This window comes from Eutrigla gurnardus (genome assembly GCF_963514095.1).
Source record: "Eutrigla gurnardus genome assembly, chromosome: 1".
NCBI classification, from domain to species: Eukaryota; Metazoa; Chordata; class Actinopteri; order Perciformes; family Triglidae; genus Eutrigla; species Eutrigla gurnardus.
In genome coordinates this window covers 36,562,883-36,577,211 of record NC_139915.1, presented here as the reverse complement: position 1 = coordinate 36,577,211, position 14,329 = coordinate 36,562,883, and the positions used below count along the sequence as shown (strand labels likewise).

General features: G+C 46.1%; 1 protein-coding gene across 1 annotated transcript in view; it reads right to left on the bottom strand.

Moving 5' to 3' along the window:
* The window catches only part of LOC311015365 (serine/threonine-protein kinase BRSK2-like), a 74,957-nt gene extending 65,969 nt beyond the window's left edge, over positions 1 to 8,988 (bottom strand). Inside the window, exon 1 of the mRNA XM_084012534.1 lies at positions 8,814 to 8,988. Coding sequence (XP_083868660.1) covers positions 8,814 to 8,901 — 88 coding nt within the window. The 5' untranslated portion in view covers positions 8,902 to 8,988. The remainder of the gene's footprint in view (positions 1 to 8,813) is intronic.
* Between the last annotated feature and the right edge of the window lie 5,341 nt (positions 8,989 to 14,329).

Here is a 14,329-nt window from a genome sequence, read left to right as displayed (position 1 = left end):
CACACACACACTCACACACACACACACACTCTCACACACACACACACACACACACCTCCATCGGGTTCTCAGACGGCGAGTGGAGCTGGTTCAGATGCCTCTGGCTGTCAATCACTAACAAGTCTCCCAGTGCAAGTCAGCAGGCTGCTGCTGAAATATTCAGCTGTGTGTGTGTGTGTGTGTGTGTGTGTGTGTGTGTGTGTGTGTGTGTGAGTGTGTGTGTGTGTGTGTGTGTGTGTGAGAGTGAGTGTGTGTGTGTGTGTGTGTGTGTGTGTGTGTGTGTGTGTGTGTGTGTGTGTGAGTGTGTGAGTGTGTGTGTGTGTGTGTGAGAGTGAGTGTGTGAGTGTGTGTGTGTGTGTGTGAGAGTGAGTGTGTGTGTGTGTGTGTGTGTGTGTAAGTGTGTGAGTGAGTGTGTGTGTGTGTGTGTGTGTGTGTGTGTGAGTGTGTGTGTGTGTGAGTGTGTGTGTGTGTGTGTGTGTGAGTGTGTGTGTGTGTGTGTGAGAGTGAGTGTGTGTGTGTGTGTGTGTGTGTGTGTGTGTGTGTGTGTGTGTGTGTGTGAGTGTGTGAGTGTGTGTGTGAGTGTGTGAGAGTGAGTGTGTGTGTGTGTGTGTGTGTGTGTGTGAGAGTGTGTGTGTGTGTGTGAGTGTGTGTGTGTGAGAGTGTGTGTGTGTGTGTGAGTGTGTGTGTGAGTGTGTGTGTGTCGAGCCACACCTGAGAAACAGGCGTTCCTCTTCCCGTTCCCACGCTATGAAAAGATTTCTACGTTGTTTTTGCATCATGAACTCGCCTCCTCGCCTCCTTGCCTCCTCGCCTCCTCGCCTCCTCGCCTCCTCGCCTCCTCGGTCCCGGCGTGCCAACGTGTCTACAGGGTGAAGGAGATCTTCATTCAGCTCCTCAACCTTCCATTATTATCCTCCTATTGTTTTTGTGGTGCTGAACCGTTGAAACGGCGTTTTTAAACCTGCGAGGGGAGGAGCTGATCTGAGATGAAGATGGAGCCTCCTCCTGATAACGACTCATTCAAGCAGCGGGATTCAGAGATAGTCCTGAGCTTTAGCCTCGGGGGGGGGAAACCAGGGGGGGAGGGGGGGTACCGGGGGGGGGGACGAGCGATGTAAAGGAGACATAAGAGAGAGAGAGATGCAGAGACACACAGAGAGAGATGGGGGTAGTTTCTCAGTCATTGTTTAATACCCCTCCTCCCCCCCCAGGCAGAGCATTCCTCCGGTTACCATGGTAACCCAGGCCTCAGCTGGGAAGGGCGAGCGAGGGGGGGAGGAGCCAAAGGGATGTACTGTATAGGAGGGGGTGGTTTGATTACCCCCCCCCAGCAGACTTTTGTTGAGCAGACAAGAAACAGGATTTTAAACTCTGAGTAACCATGACAACGGCTCACCAAAGAGGGGAAACTAATAAATAACCAGAGAAGGAAGAATTCAGCGTGGGAAATATTAGCATATTTATGATAGAAACTAAATTATTCCCAAAAAACAATATCAAATCCCAGACTTTCCCTGCCTGGAAAGGACTTTAAAATACCCTGATATTCAAGGAATACCCTGATATTCCAGGAATTCCCTGACCTTTCAGGAATACCCTGATATTCCAGGAATACCCTGACTTTCCAGGAATTCCCTGACCCAAAGGGAACGCTGCACAATATAATCTCGATAATTATCAAAATATGCTGGAATCACTTATATATACTCTATATATTATAAATTCTTATCGTCCAGTCTTAATTTGAATAAATACAGGAAGTCGTTTAGTTTTTTTAAAACACAGTATTTCCATGTATTTATTGCTTGTTCATGCAGGAAGATTAATGACTTTATTTTAAATCGTTTTATTATGCGTTTTTCATTACAATTGATTAAAAAATAAATGTTTTCTCTCTGCAACGCAATAAAATATCTGTTTGAAAAATGTGAAATAACGTGTTTTTAGTTGAATTGAATACTTCTGTTCTCTGGATGCAAATGAGGCGTTTAATGCATCATAATGAAGCAAAGCAAGTTCAATAAAAACCACATTGAAAACCCTCATAAAACACACACACACTCACACACACACACACACACACACACACACACTGTCTATACATATGCATCCATACACACAGTCATGGGAGCGTTACCACCTGCAACCTGCTGATAATGAAGCTGTATTTCAGAAACCTAAAGGCAGCCATCTGTGCTGGGACTCTCCCTGCTGCCCACACACACACACACACACACATATATATACACACACACACACTCACAGATACACACACTCTCACACACACACACACACTACAGGTTATAGACAAATAAAAATGAGTGATGTCATCATCTTTAATCTGTCATTGCCGTGGTTGCCCTGGGAGACGGAGGATGCTCGGAGGGTTTCTATCGGAGGGTCACAAGTTTAGATTTGACTTCCGTCTCCATGTTTTTAAAGACGACGACCACGTTTACCAAACAGAGCGCTTGGCTCCGCCCCCGGCGACCTAAACAGCTGTTTGTGTCCACGGGAACAGGGGGGGGGGGGGGGATTCATGAATTGGCGTTGCTTCACAGCGCCGTTCATTTGACGATGTCCATATGGCGTTTTTTTTTTATATTTTATGATCTGGCTGGGAAAAGCTCTTCTGTGTCTGAGAGACGAGGCTACGTTCACAAACAACATGTTCTGAAAACTCAGCAGATTTGATTTATCTTCCACTTTACTTCCATGATGACCAGCTAGACATTCATGACAGTTTAAGGAGCATGCTGATCGACTTATTGATTGGTGATAAAACCCTCTGTTCCTACCGATCCGCCAATCAGGAGAAATCTGGGGTTCTGTTTTGCCAAAGTTCACTTTCACACCGCGGACAGGGAGTCAAACTGCCAACCCTCAGCTCTCGCTCGTTGTTTGTTATCCACGTCGGCATGGAAACATCCGGTCTGATGAGTGGACAGTCATCACACGCCATCGCCGTGACGACTTCCTGTCGACCGCCGAGCCACAAATGCGACGGCTCCCCAGTGAAACGAAGAGGGGGGACAACATGGCAGGAGAGTGGAAACCATGGCAACGGTCACCGCTGTTGGCCAACACTCACGCTGTATGGAGCCTGGGAACCCCCCCCCCCCCCCTCACACACACACACACACTAATTGTTCAGAGTCAGCACAGCCTCTCGTCATTCAGCTGCGACCACCAAACACACACCATGAAGGCATTGTCCTCGTTACTGGGAGCCGAGGAGGAAACCAGGCATCAGACTGGTGAAGCTGGAGTGACGGATATACGCAGCGCCTCGGTTTAAAGACACTGTTGTCTTCTTGTTGGTGCATTATTATGGGGGGGGCAATACAGCGTGGTATTTTACACCAAGTCAAACTGCAAACATAAGTAAAACCTTTTGGTAACAATTGCTTCTTCAGTCTGGTGCTGAGTTTTTTTTTTATTTGTTTTTTTTTGTTTCCTCCGAAGGAAGGGTCCTCAAAAAGAAGCATCCTCTGAAGGAAGCTTCCTCCGAAGGAAGCGTCCTCTGAAGGAAGCGTCCTCTGAAGGAAGCGTCCTCCGAAGGAAGCGTCCTCCGAAGGAAGCGTTCTCTTAAGGAAGCTTCCTCCGAAGGAAGCGCCCTCCGAAGGAAGCGTTCTCTTAAGGAAGCTTCCTCCGAAGGAAGCGCCCTCCGAAGGAAGCGTTCTCTTAAGGAAGCTTCCTCCGAAGGAAGCGTTCTCTTAAGGAAGCGTCCTCCGAAGGAAGCGTTCTCTTAAGGAAGCTTCCTCCGAAGGAAGCGTCCTCCGAAGGAAGCGTTCTCTTAAGGAAGCTTCCTCCGAAGGAAGCGTTCTCTGAAGGAAGCGTCCTCTGAAGGACGCGTCCTCCGAAGGAAGTGGCATCCTCAGAAGTTTTTTTTTCTGTATTTTAACCGTAAAGTGACTGAGTATGATGAAAAGCGCCTCAAACATGAAATATATTATTATTGTTATAAAACAAAGATTCTTTGACTGACAAACAAATTTGGCAGCAATAAAGTAGATTGAAGTGTTTTGTTGGATCAAACAGATGTTGAGAAACTGCGTAATTTGCAGAAAAAAAGAGTAATATATCGCCATACGTGTTATGCATAATCACAAAATGTTTAAAATTACAATGAGTTGGTATTGGTTGGTATTGGAGTCCGCTCTCACACTGGAGGACACACACACACACACACACAGACCAGAATCTGGTCTTTCTCTTCCCCCCGATTCGGAGGATCCGACTGATGGATCCGTCATGACTCAACTTATCTCCAGACTCATTGCCCACCGGTGAGATTAATCAACGAGAGTCTCAGAGACGCAGCAGAATAAACTCCCTCAGCCTGAATATGTCATGAAGCACATTCTCCATCAGGATCTCTGGCTTCCATTTAATCAGGTAACCTTATCTGGTTGCTAGGTGACGGGAACGGCAAAGGTGATGCAAACAGGAAATCCACAGTAAGCCGGACCGCCTCATTTCAGGGGCCGCTCAGTTCGGCCTTTGCAGTTTCAAAAGGACGCAGCCAGCGTAGAGTGCAAAGGATGGGTCCTCCAAAGGAACCAGCGTCCTCCGAAGGAGTCCTCCAAAGGAAGCAGCGTCCTCCGAAGGAAGCAGCATCCTCGAAAGGAAGCAGCATCCTCCAAAGGAAGCAGCATCCTCCGAAGGAAGCAGCGTCCTCCGAAGGTAACATCCTCCGAAGGAAGCAGCGTCCTCCGAAGGGAATGTTCTCCGAAGGGAACGTTCTCCAAAGGAAGCAGCGTCCTCCGAAGGAAGCAGCGTCCTCCGAAGGAAGCAGCGTCCTCCGAAGGGAACATCTTCCGAAGGAAGCAGCGTCCTCCAAAGGAACCAGCGTCCTCCGAAGGTAACATCCTCCGAAGGAAGCAGCGTCCTCTGAAGAAAGCAGCATCCTCCGAAGGGAACGTCCTCTGAAGGAGGAAGCAGCATCCTCCGAAGGAAGCAGCATCCTCCGAAGGGAACGTCCTCTGAAGGAGGAAGCAGCATCCTCCGAAGGAAGCAGCATCCTCCAAAGGAAGCAGCATCCTCCGAAGGAAGCAGCGTCCTCCAAAGGAAGCAGCATCCTCCGAAGGAAGCAGCGTCCTCCAAAGGAAGCAGCATCCTCCGAAGGAAGCAGCGTCCTCCGAAGGGAACGTTCTCCGAAGGGAACGTTCTCCAAAGGAAGCAGCGTCCTCCGAAGGAACCAGCACCCTCCAAAGGGAACATCCTCCAAAGGAAGCAGCGTCCTCCGAAGGAAATGTCCTCCAAAGGGAACATCCTCCGAAGGAAGCAGCATCCTCCGAAGGAAGCAGCGTCCTCCAAAGGAAGCAGCGTCCTCCGAAGGAAGCAGCGTCCTCCGAAGGAAGCAGCATCCTCCGAAGGGAATGTCCTCCGAAGGAAGCAGCGTCCTCCAAAGGAAGCAGCATCCTCCGAAGGAAGCAGCGTCCTCCGAAGGAAGCAGCATCCTCCGAAGGAAGCAGCATCCTACGAAGGAAGCAGCATCCTCTGAAGGGAATGTCCTCCGAAGGAAGCAGCATCCTCCAAAGGAAGCAGCGTCCTCCGAAGGAAGCAGCATCCTACGAAGGAAGCAGCATCCTCTGAAGGGAATGTCCTCCAAAGGAAGCAGCATCCTCCGAAGGAAGCAGCGTCCTCCAAAGGAAGCAGCGTCCTCCGAAGGAAGCAGCGTCCTCCAAAGGAAGCAGCATCCTCCAAAGGAAGCAGCGTCCTCCAAAGGAAGCAGCATCCTACGAAGGAAGCAGCATCCTCTGAAGGGAATGTCCTCCGAAGGAAGCAGCATCCTCCAAAGGAAGCAGCGTCCTCCGAAGGAAGCAGCATCCTCCAAAGGAAGCAGCGTCCTCCGAAGGAAGCAGCGTCCTCCAAAGGAAGCAGCGTCCTCCGAAGGAAGCAGCATCCTCCAAAGGAAGCAGCATCCTCCAAAGGAAGCAGCGTCCTCCGAAGGAAGCAGCGTCCTCCAAAGGAAGCAGCATCCTCCGAAGGGAATGTCCTCCGAAGGAAGCAGCATCCTCCGAAGGAAGCAGCGTCCTCCGAAGGAAGCAGCGTCCTCCAAAGGAAGCAGCGTCCTCCGAAGGAAGCAGCATCCTCCAAAGGAAGCAGCATCCTCCAAAGGAAGCAGCGTCCTCCGAAGGAAGCAGCGTCCTCCAAAGGAAGCAGCATCCTCCGAAGGGAATGTCCTCCGAAGGAAGCAGCGTCCTCCGAAGGAAGCAGCATCCTCCAAAGGAAGCAGCATCCTCCGAAGGGAATGTCCTCCGAAGGAAGCAGCATCCTCCGAAGGGAACGTCCTCCGAAGGAAGCAGCGTCCTCCGAAGAAAGCAGCATCCTCCGAAGGGAACGTCCTCTGAAGAAAGCAGCATCCTCCGAAGGGAACGTCCTCTGAAGGAAGCAGCATCCTCCGAAGCAAGCACAAACTCTGGAAAACGCCGTTTCAGCTCCGAAGAGAAGGACGACCAGCGTCCTGAAAACACACAGACCGGCGGTTTGTGTGGAACCGTAACTTCTCCGACTCCGTTACGATAATTAATCCCGCTGAAGGAACAAAGCAAAGCGATCCGTCTTTGTTGAGTGCTGTAGTTTTTTTATTCCATCTGCTAAGTGGAAGTATTGTGTGATTAATACAGAAGCAATACAGGCTGTTACGATCCAAGCAGATAATTGGCTGGTGATTAATTATTCAGCCGCCGAGGGAACCGACGGAGCGCCGAATATAATATATAATATAATAACTTTCTACCTGCCGGTTCTGGACGGAGATGCCGTTGATCATCTGCTCGACCATCGACGGCGCCACGGAAACCGGAGAGAGCCGAACCGCTAGCAATCTAACCAACCTGCTGGGTGGTGACCTAAGCCCCGCCCCTTTCCAGTGTGCCCAATGGGAGCTTATTCAGAAGGAATATGTGTGGTAGTCATTACACAAAAACAATGTTTATCAGTTTAAAAGATCATTGTACATCAAGAAAGTCACGTTTTCGTAGAACTGAACATATGTAATTAGAAAGACAACGCACCCGATCTCCGAAGCTAGGACGCGTCTGTGTGTCGGTACCAGGATGTAACGTTACTCACACTGACAACAGGTCTCCTCCTTCTTTCTCTATCTGCTGGATAAAACACGTCACCTAAGATAACGTTAAATTAGAGACGGAACGTAGCTACATTAGCTAGCTAGCTAGCAAGACATATGTTGTGTTGAGACCAGAGATGTCGTTCACTGAGACCATCACCATATTTAGGTTTATTTCACTCAACTAACAGACAAAAAAAAGCTTGGAAATTAAAAAGCGTGACCTCACATGGTTCTGAAAAAAAGTTCTGGTTCCAATGTTGAAATGCCGAGCAACATTCTTATCTTTTAACGATACTCTTAAAAGGAATATTTGAAATCCTCTGTCATACGTTAGTTCCCGTAGGATCCTGACGCAATGTTTTCTTGGCTCGACGTGGCTTTTCATACCTGAATGATGTGTTTCTAACCCCCACATGTAATACTCAAGGTTCCTCCACCTTCTCCAAAGTCACATTCAAGCACTTTCCAAGTATTTCCAGGTGCATTTCCATGCTTTTCCAGCCCCTTCCAGCTGTGGTAAACTCCATCTTTGTATCAATCCAATGGTCAGTATTCAGTCTACTTATGATGTCACTTGTTCATCACATTAAATGAGATGTTATTGTCCTCTAAACAACCAACATGATGTTTGGAGACAGCTTTTTACAGAAGGACCACAAATGAAAGGAAAACTAATTCCACTAACAGATCCACAGAAATATAATCACCAACTATTTTCATCATCTGTTCATCATCAAAAGGCATTTTTCATAAAGAAATGTCAGAAAATGCTGTTTTCAGTCCCTCAGATATGGAGATCTTCTTTTCTCTGTTCTATCATAGATGTCATCACATACAACACACATTTATAGACCTTTAGTCTACATCCAAGCACTTTTCAAACCTTGAAAACACCACACTAAAATTCAAGTGTTTCCAGCACCGTACCAACCCTGCCTACCCACAAGAGTCCAAGAATGATCTCAGCAGATTGCACCATTAAAACTCATATGCAGAAACATTGCAGCTGCAGAATGTGTGTGTCTATGTGTGTGTGTGTGTGTGTGTGTGTGTGTGTGTGTGTGTGTGTCTGTGTGTGTGTGTGTGTAGGGTCCAGACAGTGCAGCATCACTGCCTCTTCCTGCAGAGAGCAGCCTCAGCAGATGGACTCTACAACGGAATTAGAGACAAGAAGAAAAACTCACGAGGGCCCGTCATCACCGAGCCTTCTCTGCCTGACAACAAGGATTAAAGGCACCATAACTACCATCACCATCACCTTAACTACCATCACCATCACCTTAACTACCATCACCTTAACTACCATCACCATAACTACCATCACCATCACCTTAACTACCATCACCTTAACTACCATCACCATAACTACCATCACCATCACCTTAACTACCATCACCATAACTACCATCACCATGACTACCATCACTACCATCACCATAACTACCATCACCATAACTACCATCACTACCATCACCATAACTACCATCACCTTAACTACCATCACCATCACCATAACTACTATCACCACCACCTTAACTACCATCACCATCACCATAACTACTATCACCACAACTACCACCACCATCACTACCATAACTACCACTAAAGCAGCATCCGCACACTTCCTTCACGCATTCAGAACACGCAACAAAAAAGCATGATGTCAGCGGGTCCTGACGGCAGCATCCGCATCTGGACGCGTCCACATTGGGGGGGGGGGGGTCTCACTAACCTGTCTGTCCTTTGCCCAGCGTCTTCTCCAAGCGGTACGGTCCCACATAGTTGGCGTAATGCCCGGCGTCCTTGCCCGACGATGACATTTTGGTTTGATATTTTTGCCGTGAAATGACTCACGGGGGAGGAGTTGGGTCTTTTTGTTTTTTTCCTTTCTTGCGGGGTTGTCCGTGCGTGTCGTCCGTGCGTGTTGTCCGTGCGGGACGCGTTTCTGGAGGAGGAGGAGGAGGAGGAGGAGGAGGAGGAGGAGGAGGGGAAAAAAGAAAAAAAAGCGCAAATCCTCAGCGCAGTGGAGTTCGCCTCGGTCGGCGTCCCTGTCTTTTTATTCTTCTTCTTCTATTTGGCTGCTGCTCGCTGCGATAGTCTTCTCCCCCCGTGCGTGTGCGTGCGCGTCCACGTCACCGGTGCTCGCTCGTGCTCCTCAGCGCGGCTCAGACTGCGGGTCTGAGTCCGGGTGTCATGGTGCTGGTGCCGGAGGAGCGGTGCGCTGCAGCCCCGTTGGGTGTGATCTGATGATGGGACGGCATCTACCGCCGCCTCGCCGCTCCAGCAGCTGCGTCAGCGCGCGGGCGGTGCGAGCGGACGCTTCCGGTTCGTTCCTTTCACAATAAAAGGGGCACGTGACGAGGTGTGTGAGGGTTGAATGACATTTAAAAGGTGATTCTATTCAGAAACACTTCGTTATATAACTTGAAATCCTCGTAACCTACAGATGTTGAATACATGAAATGCTATGACATAAAGGACTTTACTTATTTGATTGTTGATATTCTTCCTTGATTTCCTGTTCGTTTTTCACTCTGGTTTATTTACTTACTATATTATTTCTTGTTATTTATTTTAAATTCTGATTTAATTTATAGTTTGGATACTAAAATATCACAATGTGTGTATATTTGTATAACTTAATATATATGCAATAAACTATGATATATATCTGTTCATGACAAAAAATGTATTTTGTAAGATATTTGTTAAGTAAAGTTAAAAAGAGAAAAAAAAACTCAGACAAAAATATTTTGTTTGAGTTAAAAAAAACAATCTATGATAAAATATTAACTAAAAACATAAAATATACATATGACAGAGGATATTAATTATGGAGAAGGGCTGGGATAGAATTAGTGTATACTTCTCCTCCTGACTTTATTTTGAAGGTCAATTCGCCTAACTTCCGCTGACAATCTGGCTTGACGCAGCTGCTTTAATGAGGGGACGACGCACGCATGCGCACTAGCGCATCGCAGGGGGGCTGGAGACTGAATTCGGGTCGAGGTGACAGTGTGAGATGAGACGCTGCCACTGCTCAGAAACGGCTCTTTTGAATCTATTAATAGTACACACACACAAATAAAACACACACACACACACCTGAGGGAGAACCAGATATTACCCAGGATGCACCGAGGTAGGATGAATACAGACGGACCTTTCTGATGTCTTGATTGATTTTCTGAATTCCTGCTCATTTAATTCATTCAGTCAGACTCCCAAATGATAATTAAAGGGTGAAGAATCATTATTTGTCACCGTGTGTGGCCTGTGTGTGTGTGTGTGTGTGTGTGTGTGTGTGGCCTGTGTGTGTGTGTGTGTGTGTGTGTGTGTGTGTGGCCTGTGTGTGCGTGTGTGTGTGTGTGTGTGTGAACATGTTACACGCTGGGACACTTTCACTTGATTAAACCAGCGGTTGGTGACAACCACCATCTATCTGTCTCATCACTCCTTCACAACAAAAGCCTTTTGACCCAGCACGCTCAGTGGCAGATGGCCCCCCTCCCCCTCCCCCTGCCATCCCTATCTACCCCCCCCCCCCCCAACTACCCACCCACCCTCCTGTCAAATCCATGTCCCGAACAAAGGCAGGGTGGGGGGGTTCCAGTTTTCCAGTTTTACCACGTCAGTCCAGATCGTCACGGGACAGCTTTCCCCCAAATTACTTCCTGTTAATTAATGTACCCCCCCCCCCCCCCCCCCCCCCCCCACCCAGGAGGAAGGTTGTGACCCCGTCCACAGATCGATGATGGTTTTCTCTTAGATTTATGTCTCCGTGTGCTCAGACCGATGTGTGGCCGTCTGATTCCCCCGACAGAAGTACTTACGTTTAGAGAACAGAAGTACTTGGTTATGTTTAGTAAAAAAACATCATTTTTTGGCTTGGAATGAATTAAAAAAACAACAAAAGTGTTTATTTATGTTTAGGCAACATGATCACACACACACACACACACACACACACACACACGTCCTCAACATTTAGAAACATTTCTTTCATCAGAACTGGTGACGCAGTGGAACCACAACACATTCTAACTGTGTGTGTGTGTGTGTGTGTGTGTGTGTGTGTTTGTGTGTGTGTGTGTCTGTCCTACAGTTCTATACCAGCGGATGAAGAGGAGATATAAATACCTCAGAATGCACCCTTCACATTTCAAGACATTTCTGGAAAAAGAAGCTTAGCCTGCAGTCTATTTCTGCATTAGTCAGCTCTATTGTGGCTGCCGTGGCAACGGAGCAGGATAATGCAGACACACACACACACACACACACACACACACACACACAGATAGAAGCGTGAATCACTGAGACGAAACGAGGACAGGAGATTTTGCTTTCGAACTTGGTGTTCGGGAGGTTTTTATTTGTATTTTTTACAGAACTGTCCTTTAAGTGTTTATTCGTCAGAAACATCGCAGTGTCGTGGACGGCACATTCATCAGGGGAACGCTCAGAGATTTGAATATATTTTCCATCAACATGAAAAACTGATGAGGCTGGAGGTTTCAGCAGGAAACCATCGTCTTCTTTCATTCACTCCTGTTGTTGTCGTTGTTGTCGTTGTTGTTCTAATTACACTCCATGGCTCATTTACAACAAATCACATCTCGTTTGAAAATGGTTTCGCACTAATTTTACTCCAGGTCAGATTTATTTTGGCCGCTGAAGAAGCAAACAGCAGCATCGATACGAGCACAGATAATATATACGTTTGAATATCTTTACCAGTAATTTACTGATGGTTTGAATATGTTATTATTTCTTTCTAATAGCAATTGCTTGTTTTCTGTCTTTCTATTTAAAATGTTATTTTAATATTCCAACCTTCTTGCTTTTGAACCTGGCGTGCACAGACTCATGTTTCCTCTAGAGGGCACACCACACAAACCAGACAACATTAAGCTATGAAACATTTTGATCACATGACAGCTCTGCTACGATCGGAAGCTAAACGTAAAGGACGAGGTGTATTATTCTGTTCGTAAATTGGACGGACTCAACATTTTTGGACTTCCACTTATTTTTACAGGTTTCAACGTTTGACACGTTGCAGAGATGCGGGGAATTACAAACTCGCTCTTTTCATTCCTCTTCAAAACTTTCCGCCAATGTTTGCGTGAATTTAGTATCCGACATAAATCAGTTTGCATGAAAACTTGGTTACGTTTAGAGGACAAAAGTACTTGGTCACGTTTAGAGGACAAAAGTACTTGGTTACGTTTAGAGGACAAAAGTACTTGGTTACGTTCAGAGGACAAAAGTACTTGGTTACGTTTAGAGGACAAAAGTACTTGGTTACGTTTAGGGAACAAAAGTACTTGGTTACGTTTAGGGAACAAAAGTACTTGGTTACGTTTAGAGGACAAAAGTACTTGGTTACGTTTAGAGGACAAAAGTACTTGGTTACGTTTAGAGGACAAAAGTACTTGGTTACGTTTAGGGAACAAAAGTACTTGGTTATGTTTAGGGAACAAAAGTACTTGGTTACGTTTAGAGGACAAAAGTACTTGGTTACATTTAGTAAAAATATAGACCAAGCCCGGCACTTCGTGTAGGATTCTCAAACTGTGGCATGAAAGCATGGTGGAAGTTCTGGGTGAACACCAGGCATTATGGTAGAAAGCCCGGGAAGAACAAGTGTGGTGTTGTGTTCAGGGACCACGCTGGACGGAGCAACAGCAGCTCCGGAGAACAAGTAGTTAGTAATTAAGAGGATGATGCTGCGATGTGTTCGGTCGGGTGGGATTAGAAACTACTCGTTTACAGAGTTGCTCCGTCGACACATTTAGATACAAAAAGACTATAATTACTAAACGCGACTCACAATACGCAGCCTCACATTCAATCTAGGGTGTTTGGGTTTTCTTTTTAGGAAGTCAATCTGGACCCTTTCTCATTAAACTCGCATCTCAGGGGATTAATCCACTCAGCTCCATGTGTGACATGGATTTATTGACTGTATTATATATATATATATATATATATATATATATATATATATTTGTTTTAAATTCCATTTCATTTGGCTGCTTTCAGTTCGGGTTAAGCACGCTTGTCCACTCTGGAGCACTTTAACACAGGGTTCCTCCACCTTCTCCAAGCTCAAATTCAAGCACTTTCCAAGCACTTTCCAGGTGGATTCCCATGCTTTTCCAGCCCCTTCCAGCTGTGGTAAACTCCATATTTGTATCAATCCAATGGTCAGTATTCAGTCTACTTATTCTGTCACTTGTTCATCACATTAAATGAGATGTTATTGTCCTCTAAACAACCAACATGATGTTTGGAGACAGCTTTTTACAGAAGGACCACAAATGAAAGGAAAACTAATTCCACTAACAGATCCACAGAAATATAATCACCAACTATTTTCATCATCTGTTCATCATCAAAAGTCATTTTTCATAAAGAAATGTCACAAAATGCTGTTTTCAGTCCCTCAGATATGGAGATCTTCTTTTCTCTGTTCTATCATAGATGTCATCACATGCAACACACATTTCAAGACCTTTATTCTACATCCAAGCACTTTTCAAACCTTGAAAACGCCACACTAACATTGTTTTCAAGGATTTCCAGCACCGTACCCTACCTGGATATATCTCTGCGATGATTTAAGTCCTACTGTATTAGTGCATAAACTGGGACAACTTTGATGGGTTTATTTAATTCCTGTACATATTGTATGTAAGCTGCTGCCACCTGGTGGCTAAACTGCAGAACACAGATTATCTCCAGTTTGGGGGATTTTCATTGTAGATCAGGAAGATCAGAAGCCTGCATTATAAAAGAGGACTTTTTTTGCTTCTAGTTTGCAAGTCGGTATTTCCAGCACCACAGTTGAGTCTGATACCGGTGATCTCTTTGATTTCCAGATCAAAAAATCAATAAAAGAAAATATGAAGCAGACGGAGAGACAATTTGCAATATTTTATGTTTTTGTTTTATTTCTCAAATATGGATATCTTCTTTTCTCTGTTTTATCATACGTCAGCACTTTTCAAACCTTGAAAACACCACACTAAAATCAAGTGTTTTCAAGGATTTCCAGCACCCGTATGAACCCTAATGAAACGAGGCCGAGCAAACACACAGATACAAATATGTGCACACATCACTTAGAGAGGAATGCTGCAGATTGGGAGGAAGACCAGGCCGGCGGCAGAGAGCCGCTCCCTTGAGTTTTTATCTTTTTCTCACTTTCATCGAGACTGAAACATGTGGAAGACAGAGTGACGC